The sequence below is a fragment of the Myripristis murdjan genome, chromosome 22 (genome assembly GCF_902150065.1).
Source record: "Myripristis murdjan chromosome 22, fMyrMur1.1, whole genome shotgun sequence".
Lineage (NCBI taxonomy): Eukaryota > Metazoa > Chordata > Actinopteri > Holocentriformes > Holocentridae > Myripristis > Myripristis murdjan.
This window is the reverse complement of record NC_044001.1, coordinates 24,968,606-24,996,207: the sequence shown is the minus strand read 5'-3', so window position 1 is coordinate 24,996,207 and position 27,602 is coordinate 24,968,606. Positions and strand designations below refer to the sequence as shown.

General features: G+C 41.8%; 1 protein-coding gene across 5 annotated transcripts in view; it reads left to right on the top strand.

Moving 5' to 3' along the window:
• Positions 1-27,602, top strand: part of ralgapa1 (Ral GTPase activating protein catalytic subunit alpha 1) — a 91,240-nt gene that overhangs the window by 53,296 nt on the left and 10,342 nt on the right. For all 5 annotated transcript variants that reach the window (XM_030044409.1, XM_030044407.1, XM_030044405.1 and 2 more), the window contains 4 exons: positions 1,092-1,215; positions 2,083-2,238; positions 6,065-6,223; positions 7,987-8,114. In XM_030044409.1, coding sequence (XP_029900269.1) covers positions 1,092-1,215; positions 2,083-2,238; positions 6,065-6,223; positions 7,987-8,114 — 567 coding nt within the window. The remainder of the gene's footprint in view (positions 1-1,091; positions 1,216-2,082; positions 2,239-6,064; positions 6,224-7,986; positions 8,115-27,602) is intronic.

Here is a 27,602-nt window from a genome sequence, read left to right as displayed (position 1 = left end):
TTTCAAGGGTTGTAACCATAGAAATGGAACGGGATTCAGACGGACATTCTCATTCAAGTGAACATACCAGGATGGCCATAGCGGCTGGCATTTTTATTTGAACCGCTGCTTTTGGAAAGAACTGTGACTGTTGCAGAGGTCTAACTCCAGTATCACGTCAAGTCGCGGGCTCACTGAGGTGGGGTTTTGCACCAACAACCAAAATGAGCAGCGGAGTAGTATGAAGCATGGAGAGGCAAAATTTCTGTGACATTTACCTAAAAGAATGCTTTTTTGTTTTGTTAATTATGGGCAAGAAAAAATCTGAACTTGTAATTTATATTTTCATCTCACAAAAATGGAAGCTCTCCTCCTTGGTTTCCCCCCTTAGAGGATTCAGGGTGGTTTCTTCATGGTTTCCTCTTTTTACTTCATGAATCATATGCTATTGCAGGTCAGAGGTTTATAAGACAGGCTATTTAAGGTCAGGCTCCTTGAAAGATCAGTGAAAGCAGCAGCCTTGCATCAGGGGAAGGAACTCGAAGCAGCTTGTCACACTAGATAAAAACGTGTTAGTAAACACAACAGTTTATAGATGGACAGTCTCCAGATGTAATTGACTTTTCTGTGAGTTTCCCATTTTCAAAAAAGACATTTATAATGGACTATTGGATTGTTGAACTCCAGAAAGAGACCATAGAGAGCTGAGTAAATTTCGGTGTTTCTCCCATTTAAATGATGTGGTTTCTCACAACCAAAATTAGTGGTAAGACTTATAAGTGAGGATCAGTCTACATGAGCATCAACAAGAGAGAGACAAAAGGAAAATGACAGCTGAGTGTCGAGAGTAGGCGGAAAAGTTCTCAAACCATTGAGTGTGACACACTTTATAACCACCTTATGTCACCGTAACAACTAACAACAATCGCCATTTTCTTTTGAACTAATCAAATAACCATTAAAAAAAAAAGTTCAATGTCCATTCTACTATTGTAATTTTTTTATGTTTGTAACATTGAAAGAACTCAGTAGTAGGCAAGGGATAGGCTTTCAGAAAAAAATGTTCAGCTTTCTCATTTCACATGTCCTATCTGTTTTCCTCTCTCCTCTAGCCGTGAGACTCATAAGATTGCAGTATTTTATGTGGCTGAAGGCCAAGAGGACAAACACTCCATATTAACCAACACAGCGGGCAGCCAGGCTTATGAAGATTTTGTCTCTGGACTGGGATGGGAGGTAAGAAAGTGTCTAGATCTAAATACTCCTATGATTATTTTGAGATTTGAATTTCAGTGTTTCTCTTCTCTGGACATTTGTCACATTGGATGACAAGCTTTTGGCACTCAGCTCTTAGTTTCCCCAAAATATAATTGTATGGTAGAGAGCCCCAGTGGTTAAAGAGACTTTCCCTCAACCTCTAAATTTAAATTTAAAAAAATAAATCCACAGTTTTAGGTTTGACTGATGTTGGCGTTTTCAGCAGAAGCACTGACCCGCTCAGTGCAGTGCCACAAGAGCATTTGCAAAGGCACATTGTGTTTGCTTTGTGCAGATCTAAAAATCTGTGAATTTTAGAAACCTTTTCACAGTCTAAGATGAATTCAGCTCTTGCACGGTGATGAATAGGAGTAAATCTTTAAATTCATATGTGCTCTACTGATATCCATTGACATGTCGCCGTTGGCAAAGCAAAGTTGGTTCTGCTAAGTAGTAACTCAATAGCGAGCACACTTACTAAAACAACCAAGGTGTTCATGTTGTTCCCTCTTTAATACACTCGAACAAATTAGTGGATTTTTCCTGGACTCTGGGAGGTGCCAGCCTTAGAAACCCACATGTCCATTGTCTGCCCATGGAGCAAGATTTCCAAAATGCAGTGTACATGCATCATTGCAAGGGGGCAACATGTTTACTTATTTTAACTTTGACTTCGCTGGTTACCGTATCCAAGTGAAAGTGAATCAAGCCTGATTCCATGACTTTTCTTTGCAGGATTCATGGCAATAATTAGAAACTCGGTAGGTTTTCAGTAATTCATCTATCCTGTGTGTTTAAAATTTTCTTGTTTTTGTTTTTGTGTGTGTGTGTGTGTGTCCGTCTTAGGTGGACCTCACCACTCACTGTGGCTTCATGGGAGGCCTTCAGAGGAATCGAAGTACAGGCCAAACCACGCCCTACTACGCCACCTCCACCACCGAGGTCATCTACCACGTGTCCACCCGCATGCCCCACGACCAGGACCACAACCTCACCAAGAAGGTAACACTCCAACCAGCAGGGCTTTGCCTGTGAATTGTCATGTTTGGAATCAGAAAAACCTGTCAGAGGCAGCAGAGGGGAAAAAACTCTCTGAGTATCAAACTTTTTTTTTTTTTTTTTTTTTTGTGGATGCAGAAATTTTGCTACAAAAATAATGGAAATGTATTTTCTGACTTGGTTCAGCTTCTTTAGGTACTATAGCCTGGCACTGCCATACTGTGTTTATTCATCAGTGTGTGTGTCTTATGTCTTTCTCTCTCATTAACCTTCTAAGAAGACACACACACACACACACACCCGTCCCACTCGAACTGAAACACCAGGAAATGGTTAATTGTTTCTAAGAAATGGTAGCAGCGCCCGTTTGTGTGCACCTTTGTAAATTTGTTTGCATTCTTGTGTGTGTGTGTGTGTGTGTGTGTGTGTGTGTGTGTGTGTGTGTGTGTGTGTGTGTGCGCGGGCGCACGCACATGAGCAAGAGAGAGAAAGAGAGAAAGAGCAGAGGCCCTGCTCTCTGTGCTCAACCTCACAACTCTATGAAAAGGGCCAAGGAGGAGGGCATGCTCTTCACTCAGACGGCATCTTTTGTTTGTGTGTGTGTGTGTGTGTGTGTTAAGCCTCATTTTGGGGGATGAATGCTTCATTGGCATGGAAAACATTTCAAGACATTTAGAGAGCTGGAGTCAGTGTGTCTCTAGGTGTGCGTGTATTTTACTGTGTCTGCATGAATCCGTTAAAGAAAAGGAGAGTAATTGGCTTTAATAACCACACTAATTGCTGCTGCTTTAATTTTGCTCCTGTTATTGTGTGTGTGTGGATGTGTGTGGGTGTGTGTGGGTGAGGGGATGTAATAAGAAGTGTGGAGAAAGGAAAAACAATTTTCCTCTCCTTTCTATCTTCCCTGCTTCCCACCTCCTTCCCTTTCGCTGTCTAGCTCCTATCTTTCTCTTAGAATGACATTACAACATTACAAGCAAGTACAGATCAACACACACACACACACACACACACACCGACCTGTTAATGTGTGTTTCTACAGAACATCCTTGCTTCCCTATAATTCATAGGAGCAATCAGGTGTGTGTGTGTGTGTCTGTGTGCGCTCACCTGTCACCCCCCAGGCGCTGGTCGCTCTGCACATGGCCATAATGTCCCTCTAATCAGATCACACTTCCTGCTTCTTGGCCTATCACATCGCTGCAGGCCCCTGATTGGATTATCAGCGCCTGGCCCGACACCATCCGTCTCCCTGATCAGCTGATGGCCCTATTAAACACACATAGTCACACACATGTACACACACTCACACACACACGCACCATAAACCTGTTTACCTTGACAGAAAAACACACCGACACAAAGGACATTATCCACACAAATCTGCTCAAATATCCACACAACTATAAATTTGCATGAACGTAGACACACACACACACACACACACACACATCATCATAAGCACACACTAGCTTACAAATGTGCATACACACACACACACACACACACACAGGTTGACAGATGTGCGTACACAGATGCTAAACCGATATACATACACATATCCATACTGGCAGGCATTTATCATCTGTCTGCCTGCTAAGCGCACACACTCTTTCACACACACACACACACACACACACGCGCGCGCACACACACGCACACACACACAAACTCTGCAGTGTGAGTTAAGTCCATAGCAGGGATATTTTCCAGTTTTCCGTCTCTCTCCCAGTCATACCTCATCTGCTGGAAACACGATTAAAAGGATTAAAGGCACATTACACCAAGAAACAGTCGTTGTAGCCGCTGCGCTTAGAAACGTTGAAATCTTTTCTAAAATAAAAATGTTATAAGTCAGCCGAATGCAGCAGCTCATAAGGCCTCACCTGTAAGTGCTCAAACTCATTGGCAACATGATGCTCATAATTATCTCTTCAAATGCTTATTGACAACAGCAGCGTTCACTCTTAATATCCTCATCAGTTTTTTATCTTTATCGATGGCATCCAGCGTCACAACACTTCAGTAACACCCAAATTTTAAAAATCTAAAGTACAGCTTGATTAACACATTTTTGTCCATTATATTGTATAGATCACTAGTCCAAAATATATTAGACATAAATCATTTAGTCACGTTAATTCAACTAATACCAGTAAGTGCATCAAGTCACTTTCAAAAAGTACACCTACAACAGTCTTTAATTCAGTCTTTGTCTCAAAACAGTCATTTGGTATCCTAGGGACAGTTTCAATCTATGATCATGTATCATCATTCCTGTAATTGTATTTAAATGATTTTAAGCGTTCATGTTGTTCATCATTATATTTACTGGTTTCAGTCGTTGTTACTGTTTTGTGTCACTGTATTTATTGTCATGTATTTCATTAATGCATGATGTTGTGTCTTCAAAAATTTCTGATTTACCATGGCTTTCCAAATCATTCTTTGCTCAGTACACTTGCAAAAGACATTTGTTATCTGAGTTAAGCAGGATCTGAGGAGTAGACATGGAACGATATGAAAATTTCATGTCACAGTTGTCCTGGCCAAAAGAATTGCACTTCACAATATAATCATCAAAATATACTAAAAAATCCCTGCAATTGCACTAAAACATTCTGGAATCACTTTATATTTTGTCAAGAAACAAATATGGGCAAGCGGAGCCTTCAGCCATGGTGGCAGGCTGCGGATTTTAGAACGACTGGAAAGGTGCGGGCTCCCCTCTTGTTGTGTCAAATCAAAATAAATCAGGAAATCAATATGGGACTGGACGTGAAGCAGCTAGACAGCTTTTTCAAGTCACTCGTGAGGATATTAACCATTATCATGCTCATGGAAAAATTCACCACAATCAAGTTTTTGAGTGTTTTTCATGGCAATCCACAATAAAATCCTGTATTGTGATTCTATATCCCTAGTGTAGAGTGTAGGGGTGTGTGTGTGTGTGTGTGTGTGTGTGTGTGTGTGTGTGTGTGTCTGCAGAGTATCACAGAAATTCATCAGTACAGGCAGTCAATACATTCAGGAATGTGTGATTTTTGCAGTTGTTGGGTTTTTGTGGTGAAAAGGCCTTTGGGAAACAAATTCACACACTTGGTCACCTACAGTAAACCACATTGTATTAAAAAAAAAAAAAAAAAAAAGAAAGAAAAGGCAGTAGAGATTTCCCCACTGATTCCAGTTAAACACACATTTCTGTGGAAATATCTTTGATGTGTTTGTCTTGGGGCCAAGGCCTGTGACGGCGTCTGTTTGAAGGTGTGTGTGACACACCTCACGAGTACAGAGACGTCTGTTCAGGGAGGAGGGGGCCGGCGAGGGCAGTCTTTTGTCAGACATCAAGGTTAATGACAGAGCTGTCGCCGGCCCTGACTGCAGCCCACTGAGTAAATGTGATCCAACACACATACAAACACACACACACACACACACACACACACACACACTGCGTCAGACATGATCCCATCTATCTTCTAGCCCGTACTCCATCTTTTGAGAGCTTCACTCCGTCTTGTCAGCCTCTCCCCATCTTCACACACTCACTCCATCACCCCAGGGCTACCTATAGCACATACACACACACAAAATCAAAAGCCTTGGGTTTATGATGGATACAGCCTGTCGAGCTGACTGTATGAGGCTGTGTGTGTTTGTGTGTGTGTGCATGGAAATTAACTCAGTGTGTTGTTGTTGCTGCAAGAGAGAAAAGTTTCTTCTCATTTGATTCTAGTTTTAATTACTGTCCTGTTTTTTTTCCCTCCTCCTCCTTTTCTTTAACCCCATTCTGTCTTCCTCTGCCTTCACCTCTCCTCCCCTCCTGCAGCTAAGACACCTGGGTAACGACGAGGTCCACATCGTCTGGTCAGAACATTCCCGAGACTACCGTCGAGGAATCATCCCCACTGAGTTCGGCGACGTCCTCATTGTCATCTACCCCATGAAGAACCACATGTACTCGATCCACATTCTGAAAAAACCTGAGGTACAAACAACACTCTGTGTTTTATCCCTGCCAGGGTGGAAAGCACTGAAACAGCATGTAGACCAGAAGTTAGTATTAACATCAGCCAACACCAAAGAGCAAAACCAACATGTGCAATGCTCATCCATTTTAAAAGACTTTGGTATGATGAAGCTCAATTCTGTGTGTAGAAAAGCTGACACAGCTGATGGAAACACATTCAACCCTGTTCAACTTGATTCCCTTCAAAGCATTATATATATTGTAAATTAAATTACAAGAAAATTACCATAAAATTACTACAAAATTACCCCCAAAAGGTGCAGGCTCCCCTCTTGTTGTGTCAAATCAAAATAAATCAGGAAATCAATATGGGACTGGACGTGAAGGAGCTAGACAGCTTTTTCAAGTCACTCGTGAAGGATATTCACCTTTATCCCAATTTACCCCAAAAATGTATAAAAAGTAAAATAAAATTGCTATGAAATGTCCCCCCTACCACCACCGCCACCACCACCCAAAAAAAGCATTTAAAACAAAACCTCCAAGAAACTAGCAAAATTATCAAAATTGTAATTGAAACACTATGTATAATTATTACAATTATATATTTCCAAATAAAAAAAATTACAAGATAATTAAAAAAAGAAAAGAAAAGAAATTAAGTGTTTTGTTTTGTTTTGTTTTGTTTTTTTCAATGGATGCAAAATAAAAGCCATTTCCCCATGGTGCACAAAAGTTGATGTAGTGTTTGGTATTTACAGAAGTGGAGACCTCCAATAATGAATAAATTACAGAAAAATAAAACAGTGATGTTTTGCAGTCTTGATGTTGTTGTTGTTGTTATTTTTGTTTGTTTGTTTGTTTTTACCAAGCCCCGCAGTAGATTGTAGCTGAAGCTTCTTAGTGTTACATTTTTCTGTGGACTATGGAGATATGCGTCCAGATTGCCCTACAAGCCCGGGGAGTCTTGCTCTGAGTCTTGCTGCTCTGGTTAATGTATCAGTCTAAAACACACAGACATTAATACCACAGCACTGATAACATAACTCTATTTCAAACAAGACCTAATCCAATAAAATACTATTTTTTTCTGTATGACATAGATACCACAGCACTAATAATGTAACCTTATTCCCTTTCATTCATTCTACCAGCCAAAATATTGAATTATAAAGAATACAAAAGCAAGTTAAATAGGATATTTACTGGGACTTGGTCCTGAAAGCACTAAATTCAGTCATACAGCGCATGGCTTGGAGATCTCGTCTGCAGATAAATTCATTAAAGTCCATTTTAGACAACATGACATTTTTCTCTTTGGATTCCACAAGCAAAGGATTGAATTAGCTAGAATCAGAAAACTTTAACTTAAATCAAATGGTTTATGGTTGGAAACACTGTCATATCATAGTTCACCAAATCCCACTGGCTTAAATCCGTCTAAAGAGATTATTTTATTTTATTCAAATATGCAGATAGTTAGTGGTTAGAATTGTGAATCTTTTGTGTGATACTTTGTTTACAGATCTTTTTAGCAAAAAGCAATAAATGAAGCCAAATCCAAAAGCATTAAAGTGAATCAGATGTTTTGTACCAAAGCAAATAACTCAAGACAGAATCATGATCATTTTATCTCTCCTAAAGTGTGCTTCATCAAAGTTATGATACGAGTGAAATCTAACGGCTGGTCAAACGTTTTTATAACGATTGTATGTGCTTATCTTTCTCTCTGTCTCTTAAAGCCTCTTTCTTTCTGTTTTTAATTTTCTGTGCTCCTCTAGGTGCCATTCTTCGGCCCGTTGTTTGACGGCGCCATTGTGGACGTGAAGATCTTGCCCACTATGGTCCGAGCCACAGCCATCAACGCCAGCCGCGCGCTCAAATCCCTCATCCCTCTATACCAGAACTTGTATCCTTTTTTTAAAAAAAAAAATCTCCAGTATTCAAGTTCAAAAATTTCCAAATCTGGATCAGAAGCCAAGATGCCAGGTAGGTCACAGGAGCCTCTTCTTTTAGCTTTTTATTATGGTTTCACTGTATCGAGCCATATTCAGAGCCATAATAATTTTCTTCACATCATGTCAACATTAACTAGGATTCGTCATGCCTTAGTTGTGAATTATTTTATTTCTTTTTTTGCCATAAATTGTTAGATAGTAAAGCTCCAATTCAAAAGCAACGGCACCTGAAGGAGCATTTCAGACATTTTAGTGGTTTCAGAAAAGTGTGTTTCTCTGGCCGGGCTGCTGAACAGAATGTGATGGGTCAAGAGTCGCTGTTTGAAAGAAAAGCAAATCTCTGGACCACAATGCAATGCAAGAGGAGAGTTTGGTGAGGGCCAAAGCATTCATTTCAATGAAGAGGTACTTTAGTTGAGTCTTGGTCTGTACTGACAAAAGAACACCTTTGGGGGGAAAAAAACGAGTAATAATAATAAATAAATAAAAACAAAAACAAACATAGCACTGCAGTGGCCTCTGCAATGTGAGCAGGTTAGCTGGTCAGATTTATTCCTGGTACACAAGTGTACAGCTGATTTAAAAAAAAAAAAAAAAAAAACACACACACACACACACACACCTGCCTCCACGTTTCCTCAAAGAAATGTATTTCCATTTCCGTTTCCAGTCCATTGCCTTTGTTTCCGTCTTTAAACATTTCCATTTAAATTGAAGGAGTTTGGAGTTTGTTTGGAGGCTCGGCTCACTGGGCTTTGAGAGAGGACGTTGTGCTCCTTCATACCTGCTGTCGAAGCCATATGTCTGTGTGGGTGGGTGTGTGTGTGTGTGTGTGTGTGTGTGTGTGTGTGTGTGTGTGTGGATGTGAGTGCGTGAGTCAGTCTGTGCATTAGCTGTCACTCAGCTCAAGTGTTAAGAATACAAAGTCAATGTCCACTAGTGTTTTGCTTTCAGAAGATAACTGCTAAGGTGATAGGACTGTATTTACATGGCTCTGAGGTAGTGTACAAAATGTTTGTGTGTGTGTGTGTGAGAGAGAGAGAGAGATAGATAGCGAGAGAGAAAGAGAGAGAAGCAGACAGACAGGTGTGTATGCAGTCTGCCTGCTTCACCCGATGCGATGGTAGTTTGGTTGGAACAAGCCGGGCGGTCAATACTTATCGACAACTCTCCTCTCTAACACTGTTTCTAAATGAGCGGCTTTGCTCTCTGGACTCACACACAGTTGTGTGCGCAAACAGACACACACACAGAAACCCACTCGATCACTCTCATTCAAATAAACAGAGACACGTGCAATCACACAAGCTCCCCACAAGTGCAGATACACGCTGTGTTGCTGTAACACACACACACACACACACACACACACACACACACTGTTGTGAGGTGACAGTGTCCTCGGTCAAGGCGAACTGAGCTGCTGACTGACAATTGGAATATCCTCTAAGCAGCAATTTGAGTCCCTAATGATTCACTCTCTCTCTCTCTCTCTCTCCTTCTCTCTCTCTCTCTCCGTTTTTCCTCTCCTCCCTCCGTCTCTGCGCCTCATGTCGAAGTAAGTTTACTTTCCAATTACAATAAGGCTTTAAATATAACGATGTTGACCCTGTGTTGTTTTTCATGCTACAACACATCAAAAATCAAAACTCCAAATTCAGACGGGCCAGGTTCATGATGTCAGAAGCCTAAAGGACCATGACGTTGTGGTGCTTTCCATATCAGTAGCTCAAGTCGTGTTTTAGTTTAGAAAAAAACCTGCAAGTCCAACTCAAAATGAATGAACTATCTTAGCATAACTAAGAGATTTGCTGAAAAACAGTTTTTTTTTTAGATGGATAGATGAAATACGATACAAGTTAGGTTTAGAGTTACATTTAAGCCGTTTTAAGGCCTTGATCAACGGATGATTTTCTTAGGGGTTTAATCAATGGCTGGAGGGGGGGAGATACCTGGATCATCTACCTGGATTTGTCTCATCTCTGCCTTCCCTCATATTTCTCTAAACTCTGTCTTTTCTTTTTCTCTGTCAACATCTGGTGTTTCTCATCTTAGTCCTCCTCTTTCTTACGTCCCTCTTTTGTCCTCATCTCCCTCTCTCGTTTTTGCTTTCTCGCATCTCACCTTCTACCTCCTGTCTTCATCTCTCTTATATCTTTCTCCCTTTATTTGTCTTCCTTTTTTGCCCTCATCCCCCATTGCTACACACATTTTTTTTTTTTTTGCTCTCTCTCTTCTCACTCTCTCTTCTTCCTCTGTCTCCCCTCTCCTCTTTTTAGAGAGATAATAAGGAGAGGATGAAGGCGAGAAGGTGGGAGGAGCATGGGGGTTTGGTGGGGTGAAGATGCCATTTTGTTCTGTCTTGTCCACCCACCAAGACAGAGACGGAGAGATTGTTTGGCTCAGTGTGACGCTGCACCACGCAGCTAATCCCCCCCCCAACCTTTTTGTGTGTGTGTGTGTGTGTGTGTGTGTGTGTGTGTGTGTGTGTGTGTGTGTGTGTGTGTGTGTGTGTGTGTGTGTGTGTGTGTGTGTGTGCTTGTGCATGATAGTGCAGCACTATATCCATGAGTTAGTGTGTGTTCTATCTGTCTGTGGACATCTGTACTCCTGTCACTGTGTTGCATTTTTTGTGTGGGTCTGTGTGTACATCTGTGTGTGCGCGTGCGTGTGTTAGTGTCATCTGGTGTACGCGCATGCTCGTGCAGAAGTGTGTGTGTATGCCTTGTGTCCTGGTGTGTATTGATTGGTGTTAGCAGCAGGTCGATGTCTCTGACAGGCTGAATTACAGTAATCAGTCATTATTGACTCTCTGCTACACACACCTCTCTCCTCTCGTCTTCAGTCTCTCTACCTCTTCTCTGTCTTTCCCCCGTTTCATCTCGCTCCTCCTCTCCCCCCTCATTCTCTCCACCTCCACACCTCTGCCTCGATATCCCTCCATATGTCGTGTTATAATATATTCATCTATCTTCTCTCTTCTGTGGCTCCTCATCATCACTTCATCTCTCTCCATTTCTGGCCCTGTGTTGTTTCTTTTTCTCTCTCGATCTCCGCTTCCTCTGTCTTAGTCCACCTCTCTTTCTGTCTGGTTTTCTTTTTGACTTTTCTAACTTTTCTTTGTCAGTCAGCATTTATCTACTCGTTCTCATCATCTGTTTCATGAAGTTTGAGTTGCAGGTCAGCACGATGTGACAACTTATTCCAGTCATAAATCTGTAATAAATGGTGATGGTTGATACCATCTGTTACACAGATTAGGTGCAAAATTTATCCCTTTTTTCAAGTATTTTCTGGCATTTCTGCTTTATTTGATAGTTACAGTACAGAGAGACAGGAAAGGCAGGGGGAGAAAGGGGGTGACATGCAGCAAACGGTAAGCTGTAGTAAGGACCCGGCCTTGAGAAGTGGTATGTGCTCTACCAGGTGAGCTTACAGGGCACCCATGTTAAACCATTTTTAACCACTTGCGGAATCACAAACATGGTCTAAAATCCCTTCAAAATGCCACATTGAAACACCAAGACCTTGAGGAACATCACAGAAAAAATCATGCTTTGATTTAGTATCAAAAACTTTGGACATTTGGAGATTTCTGAATGAAATGCATTTTTAGGTGATTGGAACTGGGAGTACTTGTGTCTGGAAGTTGCATTGAATCCAGAAGAGTCTCAGCTTTCCAGTAATGCAAAATCCATGCAACGTCTTCCTGAGGTTGTCTAGCTTCACATGATACTCTCCTTCACTCAAGCTATAAAACCTGCACCAGACTCTGAAAGACAGTGTGTCGGCTGGGCCTGTTGGCGGGCTGTCAGAGCATTGAAGGGTTAATGTGTTGAATAGCTGAGACACATTGTGACCTCACAATGCCTTGCCCGAACACAGATGATTTTTTTTTTTTTTTTTTTTTTTTTTGGATTTAGTAATGGCATTTTTGTGACATATTGGATTTCTCATATTATTTGGTCCCACATTCAACAGTGTAGGTCAATATTGTTTGACCTCATAATGGCATACTTGGATGTTCAGAACAATTGAATGACATCATAGTGGAGTCTAGAATGTGTAGGACAATGCAAGCTCAATGCAGTAATAGATGTGAACGAACAATCACGTCCTGAATCAGCTCGACTCGGGATCAAGATCTCTGTCTCAGGAGAATCCAGAGAACCAAAAACATTGCTAAGTAGTGATGTGCGGCACAGAAGGCTCATAGATAAATATAATGAAGTGCACTTTCCTTCTTTTCAAAAACCTGGCATTTTTTTGTCTAAATCCACAAAGACAATATCTTTTGCAATAAAATACAGGGCGCTGTGGTAAATTACACCCAAAAACTAGCTAATATTGTTCCAAGTGTTCTTGGAACAATATTAGTGCACACACAAGAGGGGGAGATGCCCTTGCTTGGGGGGATTTTGGCAATATTTGGGCATCGCTGGCTCTGGGCATCAACCCCTAAACATTCAAGTGAGGCCAGTGAGACTTAAACCACAGACATTTGTCTTTAGCAAAGTCACCGTAGTAAATTAAGGATTAAAAACATTAAGAACGGTAAGTAAGACAGCTTGATGCTGCATTGACATGTCAAAATTGATTGAATATGGAGGAGCTGACACCGAGGGAAATGGGGAGAGATGGAGAAGGTTGGCAGGGCTAAGTGTGTCAGTGGTTAACTGGCATTTCTCTCTTGTTTCTTTTTCTATTTCTCTCTCTCTTGCTCTCTCTCTTGGCCCTCAGGGTTGTCCATCTGCCTTCTCTCTCTCTGATCTTTCATTCACCATGACTAGAACCCCTTTAAACACACACACACACACGCACAGTGCCAGGCTGCAGGGGCAGCTGTGTGTAAGCACAGCTCTATCTCACATATCAGCCCACTGCAGCAAGAAAAGCAATCCAATGCTTCCCAACACACACACAGACACACATATTGTCTGTCTCCATACCCCCCACCCCCCACCCCCCAGTACGCACATACACACTCAAACACACAAAACCAGCACCGTTACACACACAAACACACATGCGCTCTCATTTCATGTACACACACAATACAGTGACCACCACGCAGTAGATCTTTGGACAGTGAGAGTAAGATAGATTCCCCCTCGCTGCCATAGTCAGTGGATTTCACTCAATCCCTTCAAGTTCTCAGATTGGACCAGATGAAAGCATTAAGCAGGTAATTAACTTATGTATTAGTTCCACCAAACCTAAAGGTACAGCAACGTCCTTCAAAATCCAACTTTCTACATGCGAATGCTGCACAGTGTTACTTTTCCTATCTTAATAATCCTCAGAATGCATTTGAAATTGATTTTCAGTTGTCTGACCTTAAATCTGTCGAATATTATGTGGTAATTGAACACACACATTAATTTAAATCTGAATGTGCAATCAGTTAACCTCCTGGGTAACTAGATAAATCACATAGCTGATGTCATGGATATAACATTAGCTGGACCACTGGAACATCTGACTTTGAATGCAGCATAACATCATTTGATACCTGTTTATATCAGCTATTATTTTTGGGGACAAAGTGGAGCAATGACCTACGGCTGACAAGGCCTTGCATGGTCAGAATGATAAATTATTAGATGCCAGTCACCAGATAATCAGCTTTAAGGGAACACTTGTCCTTAATGCTGTCCTTTTTGTTTCTGGCTCTCAAATGAAGTACTAACCGCGTGTTGCCATGTAAGTTTGACACGCTTTGTTCGTGTGACAAAGTGACTCAACTACACCATTTGTCACTTAATGTAGCTGCTCCTTTCCTACCCATTTCATAACCACCCCTTTGTTTGTTTAGTTTCATTACCTGTTATGTTAACCATGAATTCCACTTGATAGCGCCAATACACATTACTGTCCCGGGTCAGTTTGTGTTCAGCGTTATATTTAGTTGAGATTGTCATCGTCCATAATCTTATGTTAGCCGGGTAATGACAGAGACGTTATTTCAATTGCTTTTATTGCTATTTTCATGACACAGGTTTATTAAGTTATTGAGTTAAGAAAATTTCCTTTGTGTAAGTGTCTAACCAGTCGCAGGGAAATCACTGTGTGGGAGTTCAATTCCCAGCTTGTTTAGCATTCGGTGACGTCAGCGATGCTACCAGAGGAGCTACCATGTCCGAGAGGAGAGCTGCTGATGGTATTAATATGTATTTGATTTTGTGAATAGTGCATGTCATGATGCATTCAGGTACGGAGGGGAAATTTGAGTCACTGTAAGTCACTGTGTGATTATGTGTGTTTGTTAAGTTCTGCATCTGAGATAGTTAAGGTGCCCACCCCTGTTAGGTGAGGGCCTAATGCAGCATAACAAGAGTCATAAATTCAGTGTCTTGGGGAAGCCAAGGGGGAAAGTCAGGCACAGCAGATGCCAGGGCCTGTGCCATTATTTTGATTTTGTGCTCTTATGAGTTGATTTATCTTTAGTTTCCTATATCAGTTTTTTTTTTTTTAGTTTCCTGGTAGCACCTGTAAATAAATATCCACCTATGGGACCTTCAACAAAGCCTTTTGAGTTGGTCCCCAACTAACCCTAACCCTCTGGCAGCATCTCTGGAACAGTGTTCAGTCAGAGTTTGTGGAAGCATCTTCCTTTTTGTTTTGTTTAAACTCAGTTTTGTGACCAGCAGAGCCACTGTGGACAAACTGACCTCTTTGGCCACAGCTCCCATAGCGACATCTTCCACACAGCTGCTCCACCATCTGATATTACTGTGTGTGTGTGTGTGTGTGTGTGTGTGTGTGTGTGTGTGTGTGTGTGTGTGTGTGTGTGTGTGTGTGTTGATGTGCATCACTTTTGAGTGTAAAAAGAGAGCAATGATATGAGCATGAGTTGAATGTGATAGGTGTCTGCTGTGTGTTAGGACGTACGGGTTTGTGTGTGTGTGTGTGTGTGTGTGTGTGTGTGTGTTTTGTATGAATGTGTGTGTGAAAGAGGGAGCAAGCTGTGGCCACCCTCCATCTGCTCCTGGGTGATTATGATTCTGGGAAACAATGTTGGAGGGATGCTAAGCTGCCACATGCACTCTGCCAACAAGAGTGTGCCCGTGTGTGTGTGTGTGTGTGTGTGTGTGTGTGCATGCATGTGTATTTTAAATGGCTGTCATTTATCTATTTGTGTTTAGACCTGCATGTGTGTTTCATTGTGTGTTAATGTTGCATGAATACATGTGTATCCCTTACTCTCTAGGGGGTGTGAACTTTTATATTTGAGTCTGTCTGAGAGTGTGTGTGTGTGTGTGTGTGTGTGTGTGTGTGTGTGTGTGTGTGTATCAGTGCATGCATGCGTGTATCAGTGTGTGTTTGTGTGGGGACATCCCCTCTAGTAGTTGATTGGCAGAGATAGCTGCAGTGAGGCCGGGGTCAGCATATGGCTCAACGTGATAGCGATGCTGTGTGTCCGTGTGTGTGTGTGTGTGTGTGTGTGTGTGTGTGTGTGCCTTTTCCTCTCTGTCACACTCTGTTCCCAGTGAAATGATGGCAACTCTGGGCATGTAGCGCTATTGTCCCTGATACCCCCCCACCCCCACTACACTCTCACATACACACACACACCAGGAGCAGCCAAACGCCTAGCGGCCAGCCTGGCCTCTCTTTGCCAGCTCCCACAATAGAGCCTATTGTCCCAGTAAGGCTACAATCTGCTGTGTGTGACAGGGAATGTGTGTTTCTCTCCACAGTAGAAAGGTGAGGGCAGAACCTCACAAATTGAGGCCATTTTGTGAGAACTGGCCTTGAAATGGGGTCAGTTCATCCTTAACCCCCTAACTTCACCGCAGCCATCAGCCTAGGATGAAACACTAACTGTGAAATTATTCAAATCTTGCTCCCGTCTCCGCCTTGCATTCAGCGGAATTGTTGACATTTAAACATATTGAATACATTTCAGGGATTAATTTGCACTGGCTTACTCTCACGTAGTAAATGAATAAAATAATGAGACATCAAGTTTATTTTTCAAAGTAACAAACATACTCCAAAAGGCGGATCAGCGTAAACATGGATGTTGCTATATGTTCATAGCTTTTTTTTTTTACATTTGTGCACGTAGCTCTGCTTTTGGATATTGTTGAAGAAGATCAGACACCGTCCCCCTCTCAGATTAAACCACACATTTACTGGAATTTAAGGGAGAATTAGGATTAGGTTAAGGAATAAAGTAAAGCACCTGTTCGTGACATTTAGGGTTAGGAAATGAGTGTAAGTCAATGACATTTCCTTATCTATATTATAAAGTGTGTGTGTGTGTGTGTGTGTGTGTGTGTGTGTGTGTGTGTGTGTGTGTGTGTGTGTGTGTGTGTGTGTGTGTGTGTGTGTGCAGAGGGGGAGGTGGCAGTGGCTAATTGTTTCCTGTCGCTGCCGATCGAGAGAATGAAAGGAAAAGAGATGAGGAGGTGGGGTCACAGCTAATCGCTCTCTTCCAGTTTTCCCTGGGGTGGTGTGTGTGTGCGTGTGCGTGCGTGTGTGTGTGCGTGTGAGTGAGGGTGTGTGTGTGTGAGAGATGAGTTTAACAGTCTGATATAAAGAATAGCTCCGTTTCTGTGACTGCTTTTCCCAGCAGCTCTGCTTCACAAGCCCATGTCAGCGCTAAGACGATGTTAGAGACGTCGGTGTTCAGTTAAAGAGACTGAGTGGGAGCTGTTTTGGTCAAAACAAATGTTTCAAGTTTGTTTCCCTTATAAAGCACTTAAAAACAAAACAAGTTTTGCATCAAAGGACCAAGGTGTGCATTTATTTCCCATTGAGTTGATTCAAAATGAAAATGGGAACCACATTTAACTCTCTAAAGACAGGGCATCCAGTGTTAGTAATATTTGCTATGTCTTTAATTCTTTCACTTTGAATTACAAAAAAAAAAAAAAAAAAACTCTTTTTTTAACTGATGGAATATATTTCATATTTTTGGTAGATTTTGGGCTATACATATTTTTCAATAATTACTTCAGCCATTAGCAAATTCTGTTGTGCACACACTCAGGATGTTGTAATCAGTACATTTTTATTGTTTTCTTTTTCTACACTTTGTGACTTTAAAATCATCTTTGTCACATGGCATTACCATGGGACTAAAACGATCTTGCCAATTATGGTCTACTACTGTTGTGCATGTCTGGCCAGTCATGTTTAGTTTAATAATTTGTAACATGAATCATTGATCCATATGACACAACAGTACCTGGGTTTCCTTCCAAAATGTTTAGCACATTTTAAGGGCATTTTGAAAATTTGATAAAAGAAAATGCTAATTAATCTATAACGTTATCTGAATTATCCCGAAAAATACGGTTTTATTTTTTATTTACAGCCAGAAGTAACTCCCTCCCTCGCTGCTGCATGGCACGTACAGTCAAATAATGTTGGTATTTCCATTCAGTGGTATTGCTCACCAGAACAATTATTGTGACTCTTTGAGAGTTGTGTGGAAATAATTAAGCTCGTGATTATTCATGGTAGACATTAACATACCATTAACCTTTTCTAATGCGATGCCTCAAAATGCACCGAAATGTGCCGGTGGAAACAGCTGCTGATTCAGCCTGTAGGCCAGTTTATGAAAGATTTTACTCTTGCTGCTCTAAACACTTCATGTTTAGTACACACACAGGAAGTGATGTGTTATTTACTTTCACTTTATTTCAGCGATGTCATTAGCATGAGCAGTGATATACAACGTGGCTGAACAAAGATCTCAAAGGCGATGACTTAAATCCTGCCAGATCATCTTAAGCTCACTGAGGGAAGCAGACAAGCCAAAAATATGTCAAATTAGCAATGAGAGGAGAAGAACATGAGGAAAGTGTGATACTTTTCATATGTTCTGTTGTTTTTTTCTCTAATTTTAGAAAAGAAGACTCATGTAATGAATATATATTTGTGTGTGTGTGTGTGTGTGTGTGTGTGGGGTGCCCTGTCGCCCAGAGCTGTGCAGACACATGAGTTGTGGCCATCAGTGGCTTGATCACACCTTGTTGGAGCGGACCCCCCTCTGACTGGTAAACAAGCTAATCTGTGTGTCTGTCTGTGCGTGCGTGTGTGTGTGCATGCACTTTGTGCCGGTGCTTGCGAATGTATTGTATTTGTATGTGACCAGGTGTTTAGGATTCATGATGGGATGTCATGAATGACTGAAGGACCACAGCTTTGAGCATAGCCAACTCTCTCTCTCTCTCTCTCTCTGTATGTGTGTGTGTGTGTGTGTGTGTGTGGATCATGAGCTCTGATCGCGGCGTTTCATTTGGTCTTTAAGAGTGGAAGCTGTTGAAAGTTTTGGACTGAGACGTGGGTTTTAGGAAGACGGGCGCAGCATCAGTATGAAGTTTAAACTGTTGATCGCTGTTTTTGCTGATATTCAAAGTGACTCCGTGTGAGAATTTTCATGCAAAATATTAAAGTGTTAAGTGATTTCCACAGGAGTTTTTTCTTGTCAGGGTGGAAAAGCCTCTGAAACATGTTTTAAACTGTCAAGAGAGGCTAAACCTCTCCACTAAAACCCAGGAAAATGATAATAAAACACTGATGCAGACTTGTGTGTCATATGCTCTAAGTGGCATATCATAATTGATCCAGATTGAGGGCTGCTCATACACATCAAGTGTAGTATTGATCATCTCTAGAAAAAATATGTAATCAGACCTTCTTGGACTGCGGGAGGAAACTGGAGCTCCCAGCGGAAACCCAGTGGGAGAGAACATGCAAACTTCAGAGAGAACCCTGGCTGGCCGGCCGGGAATCGACCCCACGACCCTCCTCCTGTGAGGCGCCCACGTCCTTTACTTTGAATTTAAAATCTGCACCAAATATCTGTTATGCTCGTGGGCAGTTTGTGTCACATTTCCCCCATATCATCGATGATAATTGTTCAGATCTGTGTGTGCGTGTGTGTGTGTGTGTGTGTGTGTGTGTGTGTGTGTGTGTGTGTGGAGGATGGATATTTATTGTCCGACTGTTGTTAGAGCCTGCAGATAAAAATGACATCCAGCTCTCTAATCAGAGAATTATTGTTATGCCCTTGGTGATGTGGACTAACACCCGTGCGCTGTGTGTGTGTGTGTGTGTGTGTGTGTCCGTCCATTAAATAAAGCTTGTAACAGCACTGGCAGCTTCAGGGCTCCCCAGAAGTGACAGAGGGGATGTTTAGTGTGTTGTGTGTGTGTGTGTGTGTGTGTGTGTGTGTGTGTGTGTGTGTGTGTGTGTGTGAAATGGACGGGGGAGGGAGGTAAGAACCGGCCAATAAATGTATCATGTCTCTTTTTCTTGTTCTCTGTTCCTGCAATGGGTTAAAGAGCAGATGAATAGAGGTAGATATGATGGTGCAGGGGTGTGTGTGTGTGTGTGTGTGTGTGTGTGTGTGTGTGTGAGTATATACACGTACATTTGTGCAGTTTGCGTGAACATTCACCCCTGGCAATAAGCAGTGCATTAGACCAACCTATCTCTGTCCCCATCTTTAGCGTACGTGGATACACACACACACACAAACTCGTAATGAAATCACAGAGCCTCCATATCATTGCTATCACAGAAAGATATAAACCCATTAGCTTGTTCCTTTGGGCATGGACACACACACACACACACACACACACACACACACAGGTTTATCATTACACGCTGTAAAGCTTTTCCAATTGTATTATCCCTCTGATGTCCCTCTCTCTGTTGTCTGTTCCAATGCCTGGGGTGCAGAGGACAGATAGTGTGTGTGTGTGTCTGTGTGTGTGTGTGTGTGTGTGTCTGTGTGTGTGATGGCGAGTGAGATAGACTGTGAATTTGCTTCTAAAGAGGAGGGGGATCGTGTACATAACTGCGTGCATGTAGCAGAAATGTATAACTTTTAGGAACGGGGTTTATGTTTGTTGCCACAGGATTTTCACTTTTCCAAAGAAATGGTCACTTTGATGTTTAGCCTCTTGTGTCAAAGTTTGACTGTCCAGCTGACTGGCAACAACGTGGGAGAGCATCCCAACTCTTCTTATTGATGTCCCATAAATTTGCCCACATGAAACTGTGATGTTGGGTATGGAGCTTTGGCTCTCTTGTCTCTCTGGGATCTTTCAGCTTAAAGAAGGTAAAGGTAAACATCCTGTGTGTAGTTCACTGATGTCCAATCGCAGGATTTCTAGGAACTGAGGTCCAAACGGCTTCCTCTCACTGCATTTGGAGCCAGCAATTTACAAAGTTCCCCAGTGCCAAGAATTCTCGAGATCCGCTTTCCCTTTTTCTTTTACTTTTTCTCCGTCTTTTTCCCTCTCTCCATCAAAAACATTGACTGCGTTTACATGCACACCATATTCCGGTTCGGGTAACTGCGCTGCGGCAACTGGAATATTCCGTTTACATGTTCCTTGGCATGTTCCCGTGTTTCGGCGTATTCCACTCTCTTACGAAATGCGACACTCAGCCGCGGGGGGCAGCAGCCCACGTATACGCATCTGGTCTGCCGAATACACAGAAGAAGAAGAAGAAGAAGCTGTCGCTATTTCTCCCATTGATATCCTCCATGATATTTAAGTCTTTCATTAGCTGAAGGCAGACTGCAGTCTCCTGGCTCTTGCTGCTGTTCTCCAGGTCATTCTCCCTGCTTGCAGTAACCATAGCAACGAGGACGCCCCAGGATTCATTGTGAGTCGAGCATGCGCAGATGTGACTGAATATTCCGGTTCGGGGCATTTTCCGACTAAGGTGTTTACATGCCCCAATATTCCGGTTGGAACAGACACATGCCAGGGGTCTTATTCGGAATTCTCTCCAACCGGAATATGACCTTAATCGGGTTCGGTGCGTGTTTACATGACACGTGCACAACCGGAATATTGCGAATATTCCGGTTAAAACAGGAATAAGGTGTGCATGTAAACGTACTCACTGTATCCAGCACTGTGGCGTCTCTTTCTTTGGATTTTCTTTTGATGAAGACTTTCTGTTGGTGGCACTCAGCCAAGGTGGCTATCACTGCTTGTTTTCCTGTTGATTTCCAACGGATGTTGCTGATGCTGGAAATGTAAAACCACATCCCTTCCCTTGTGCTGGAGGGCTTTTTCCTGGCAAAGGTTGAATTAATATCACATTACATTGATTGGCAGCAGGGAAAAGCACAACATACATTTAGTTATGTGAAAACGTTGAGGTTTATTGCATCAGCCGAAGCGCTTTATGTTATTAGATAAGTTAGATACGTCAATGCAGGCTACACTCAGTAATGCCAGTTTAAGGTCATTTGACAAGTGTCTGACAGTGCCATGAACACACAGATGATGTGTGGAAGTAGTGACCTCAGGGTGGGAAATACTATGTATTAAATTAGCTAGACATTATCAGTGCCTCACGGAGCAGCGAGAGGGCTCTAACTCAAAGCCGACACTTGCCATCAGTCTGTACTCTCGGCAGCTGCTTCGGCAGTAGATGAGGCAGCAAAGCTCTTACTACTGTCACGACTCAAATATCCAGCATGTACAGACACGGTTCCCAGTAGCCATGGCTTTTCTGGAATATCATGGAGATTTGAGACATATTTTCTAGACAGGGAACATTAGGGAGTCAAGCAATAGCAGGGAGTTTTACAAATAGGTCATTTCTGAAATTAATGACATAATAAAGCTTTGTTGGCCATAGCTGAACACATGGGAAAGGATGGAGTAGGAAAAAGAAAAGGTTTAGTGTGTTAAAGCCCAGAAATAGGCAGAGGAGGGTGAAGCTGAGATGGCTGATGTGGTTGCTACATCAAGCTATGTAGCTAGCTAACTTGCATATACAGTCAGGTCCATAAGTATTTGGACAGTGACACAATACTCATAATTTTGCACACCACCACACTGGATTTGAAATAGAGTAATCAAGACGTGACTGAAGTGCAGACTTTCAGCTTTAATTTAATTTAAGGGTTTGAGCAAAAATATGGCATTAAGCTTTTAGGAATTACAGCCAGTTTTCTACATTTTCACCCCATTTTCAGAGGCTCAAAAGTAACTGTCACTGTCCAAATACTTCTTGACTTAACTGTATAATAGATTTCACTAAGATGGTCTGTTTTTCGTCTGGCGATTGACGTGTCTTGAGACACATGCACATAAATATCTTCAAATATTCTCTTTGTAGCGCAGTCATCTGAGGGGCAAATGTAAGGACAGGCATTAACATGAAAAGCAGTAGCTCTTGTGGTTGAAAGTTATTGTTGAAAAAGTGACAGGCTCAGTATTTTGAGGCAGACGTGTGACCCGCGTCCGTTTGGCCCCACAGGTGTGGGCAGGGCTTTGAACTGTACTGAGACCAGCCTTTAGAGGGCAGCAGAACCCATACAGCTTCAGGTTTAAACCCCAGTAGACACACACTTGTACACACACATCCCTCACAAATAAACATTGCCCTATACACACACACACACACACACACACACACACACCCCAGCAGTGGGCCCAGCTCCTAATGCGCTAACAAGCTCTCTTTTTCCTCCCCTCGCTTCCTCTTCTCCTCCAATCTCCCTCGGTCTCAAGTGATCGCAGGAGTCGAACGTTGCCACAATGAGCCGCTCGGCGGGAGAGAGAGAGAAAAGGGGTGAAAAAGAGGGAGAGAGATGGAGAGGGCATGAACACTTCACTCTCACCGCTCTTCAGCCATGCCGAGAAAATGAGTTTCTGACTCGACACAAAAGAGCCTTTTTGTTAAAAAAAGAAAAAAAAAACTCTTTTGTTAGTCTCCTCTCTCCTCCCGTCTCTGTTCTCTCTGCCGTTCTCTGCTTTTTTCTTTTTTTCCCTCTCTCCCCCATGAACCTCTCTCTGTCTCTCCTTTTCTCTCACAGAGAGATATTTTTCTGCTAATGACTTGATAAGAAGGAGCCATCTGAAATTCAATTACTGTAGATTTTAGAGTGACGCCTGCCATTTGGATGGAGGGATTAGATGAAGAGATGTGTGGATGCAGTGCAAGTCTATTTTCTCTGACCTCTCTCTGTTTCTTCCTACTTCTTTACTTTTTCCCCAACCTCTCTGTCTTGATTTGACTTTGACTTGACTTTTATTGGGAATTTATGTCCATATCCTGAATAGAATATATGACACATTTAACCAAAGGCTAGACAGCGGAAGAGAAGAAAATTGATGTATTTTCTCCTTATTCTTTCTCTCTCCATGGTGGTGTTAAAGGAATACTAACCCTAACCCTAATGTTTTGGCCAGAATACCCTTTTTCACACTTACCCAGACTGAGGCAAGACGTCAAGTGCTATTTTCACCTCTGTACGTCCAGAGGTTTGGTTCGGGTTTGGGTTAGCTCAGCATTAAGACTTGAAGTGGGATGACTATGACTATGGGAGTCATTAGCCGAGCTCCGTCAAAGTGAAAACTGTAAAACTGTAACCAATGAACACATTAATCCTCATTTATTACAGTGATTCGCTCACCAGTAAATGTATAGGAAGATCCAGTACACATTAACATCTTCTAAAATTACTCTCGCCCCTCAACAAAGTCACTATTTTAATACCCACATGCTATAGCCAGTTCATGAAGGTTTTCACATGAGATGAAAAAAAGTTTAGCGCTAAAACAGGATTACCACTTCAAAGTCTTTTTTTTTTTTTTTATAGAAAAACTAATGTCAGCTTCATGTTTGCCCCAGAATTGAGCATATGATGCCAAATCCAGCATATGATGCTAAATCAAGCTTCTGTAAGCTGTGAAAATAACAGCAACAACAGGATCATGTTTACATGAGTTTGTGTCCCAACTCTTCTCAGGTTCTTTATCCCTGTTTCTCAAAACTGGATATGGCACAAACATGCAGCTGCTAAGTAACTTGTGCATCCTAAATATTAAGGTGGTATTAGTGTGCATATAAATGTAGCACATCACTGTCTATCACCAATTGTTGCCTCCTCCCAGTAGGGATTTGTGTTTGTGGTGACAAGGTGACATTACCGAGGCCATGGGCACAAACCCCATGTGGAGACAGAGAGGGGAAGAAAAGGAGCCGGCAGAGAAGGAGTGAAGAAAAGAAAACTGATGTTCTCATCATTGAGCCCAGCGGTGGGCCCATGTCTGGCTGTACTGTGTGTGTGTGTGTGTGTGTGTGTGTGGGTTTGTGTGGGTTTGCATTGGTGTTCGCGCCCCCACACAAACCCACACAAGTTGGCTCACTTTGCTGCATGAACTTAGTCGTCTCTAAAACCCATTCACCTCATCAGAAATCCAGTGTAGCCATACTTTAAGGCAAATTTGCATTTTTGGAAGTTTTTAAGCGGGTTATGAGTCGTCTTCATGCAAACAACCAAGAACATTAATGTGATTCATGATAGACACAATTCAGGTTCATCCACACACGACTTATTAAGGCAAATAACAATTAGCATGAAGCTTGTGTCGAGTATCAAAACCTACATAAACGTCTGATCAGAGCTTCTAATTGTGAGAAATAATAAAATAAAATAAAAACGATCCAAATTAGACCTAAAAATGTCTTATTATGCCTTCAAGTGTCTTAACTATATTAATTAGTTGACTGTAACAATGAATTTTTTCATACTCACCCGTTTATGGCTTCAGAACGTCAGAACTGGTTTGTACATTTTGCCGTTTTCCTTCTTTATTTTGTTATTCATAATTGGTCTTCAGTTAAGTTAAAAGCAACTTTTAAAAAAGGTCTTCAAAGTCTTACATTTGTCTTTCTGCAACCTGTAGACGCTGTGTTTTCATAGTTTTCAAGTTGTTTTGCTCTGGAGAACAGAAGTGCTGCCACATCCACATGACATTAAAACATCATAAAAACATCACCAGATGTTGTTTGCTGGAGTATGTGGATGGTACGCTTCTTGTTGTTGATAATTGTGTGAGATCCACACTCTCACACGCACACACACACACACACACACACACACACACACACAGGCTGACACTCAGCCAGTTCAGTCAACAAGGGAGGAGGTGAGATGCAGGGGAGCAGGAAGCAGGAAAAAGGCAAACAGTGAGATCACACACACACACACTCAGTGTGAGAGTCACTGGCTCGACGCTGTGTGTGACTGTTGTTCTTCTCTCAGCTCGCTCCGGGAGACAGAAACACACACACACACACATACACACATAATGCTGTTTCCAAAATATCTTCCTCCCTGTCTTGCCTGCTGCCCTCTTCTCTCTTTCTCTCCCTGTGGCTCACTGCAGGATTCTCACCCTTCCTCCTCCTCCTCCTCCTCCTCCTCACCGCAGCTATCTCCCTCTTCTCTTTACAAGTCACCTTACTTTCTCTTCCTCCCTCAGTTTCTCACACTCTTTTCGCTTCTAATCTCTATCAGCCTTTCTCTCGGGGCCTCATCCCCTCTCTCACTTCCCCCCCCTTCATTTCCTTCCCTCTCTCTCAAATCAGAGTTTAATGAAAGTCTGTTTTTAATGATGTGACTTGAAGCTGGGGTTTGATTAATACTAACACTTTTGACCTGGAAGTCACTAACAGGTGATATTTTGTGCATTTTCGAGACACTAATTACTACCAATTTTCAATGCATCCTGCAGAGTTTCTTTGTTGTTAAGTTGGGAACACATCAAAATGTACATTATTTTCAATTTGATGTCCCTTGAATTCAAATTCTGCCCTTCAGTTTCCGCTTGAACAGCTTAAAAGTTAAAACATGTTGCTCCATATTGTAGATCACTGTCACATGTACATTCTGTATCTGTTTGTTGCAGTCCTTCATTGAAGCTACATCACACACAAAATATTCAAAGCCAAGATGTCGTTGTTCCATGGCTGCAGCATCACATCAGATAGAAAATATAAAAACGTCTTGTTCATCATTTTATAGACATTTCCCTGTAAGCCAGCAGGACAAATTGAGGGTCTTTGGAAATCTTTGGATCTTCGCTAGAAATTAAAATAAAGTTCTGTAGGTTTGAACAAAGCACAGAGCATTTGTAATGATGAATCCAGCAATGGGATCTGCAGAGTTGAAGAGGTTGATGTAAGGACAGTGTATTGACTAACCAGATCTTTGGTATCAACCAACTTTATGCCCTGTTGTATCATCTTTGTCCAGCTTTCACATTGTTTGATAACACCTGAGGAAATCTCTCTCTGTGCAGAATTGAGCATTGGTCCGTCCTCCAACTCTGTCCACTTGTTCCTCGTCCCTCCAGCCCGTGTCCTCCCCTCCCTGCAGTCTGTCGCTCCACGTTAAAAGAGCCATATTGTTGTTATTATCATTGTCTCTAACTGGATCAGTTACCATTAGACCTGAATCTCCTCCTTCTGAGGCCCATAGAGCGGCTCTCTAACCCAATAGAAAACCCATGGCCGCTATTACAGGGGAGTAACTCATTCACAGCACAAGCACAGATATATACACACACACTTACACAGACACACACACACACAGACTCACACAGAAGTAGAAATACACAGCTTTCATTCTGAAGATTCATTGGCGTAATCCCATCACACAGTCAAACAGACACACACATGCACATACATATGCACACACACAAAGTGCCTATTCACAGCCATTTCTTGGCCCTAACCTTATCAAACAGAGCAATAAATACATGAAAGACAGACACACACACACATACACACACACTCAGGTCTCATATCAGTGAGAGAATGGTAATACTATGGGGAGATGATGGGACATGGGTCGTGCTTGCGTGCGTCCAGGAGACTGTAATTGTTGCATATGGTTGTAATTATGGTTAGATATATGAGTAGGACGGAGGAGGAGAGGGTAAAATGTCGTTCTATCAATACGGTTATCTCTAATAGATGGACAGTTGAAGTCCTGGTCTCCTTTTAGTCTTCTCTCTCCTGAGTGACCTCTCTGAACTCGTCACTAAAGGTTTCTCTAGAAACCGATGCAGCTTTTATTTTTCCTGGTATCTTTTTCTTAATGGATCCACGAGTCATCAAGGTATCTGTGGAGTACAATTAAGTGGCCGCTGCTGCTACCAGTGTCTCTTTATCTAATGAATGTACATCAGCCTTATTGAACGTCATTATTGTCCATTACGAGCCACATGCTCCTTTATCCTATCCTATACTTTTCTTTTCACTCCTCACTCACTTATTTAGTATTTTATTCTGTTTTTTTCTATTATGTTGTTATTTTCTATTGTGTTCTACTGTATTGAGTTTTATTCTAGTTTTATTTTTTGTATTTCATTCCACTTCATTCAACCCTTTCTCCTGAAAATTACATTCCCATACAACTAAACTGCGTTTTTTAATTATGTTTAGGGATGAATGTATTTGTTAGCAGATTACGTTTGTTTCTGATGTATCATAAATCCGTTTCTAATCAACATAAATTGTATATCATGTTGGGCGGCATTTTAGCCATTTTTGTTACTTTAGCCACCAAGACGACTTGGTTAAGGTTAGGGAAAGGTTAGGTTTAGACTTTAAAAAAAAAAAAAAAAAAAACACTGGGTTAATGTGTA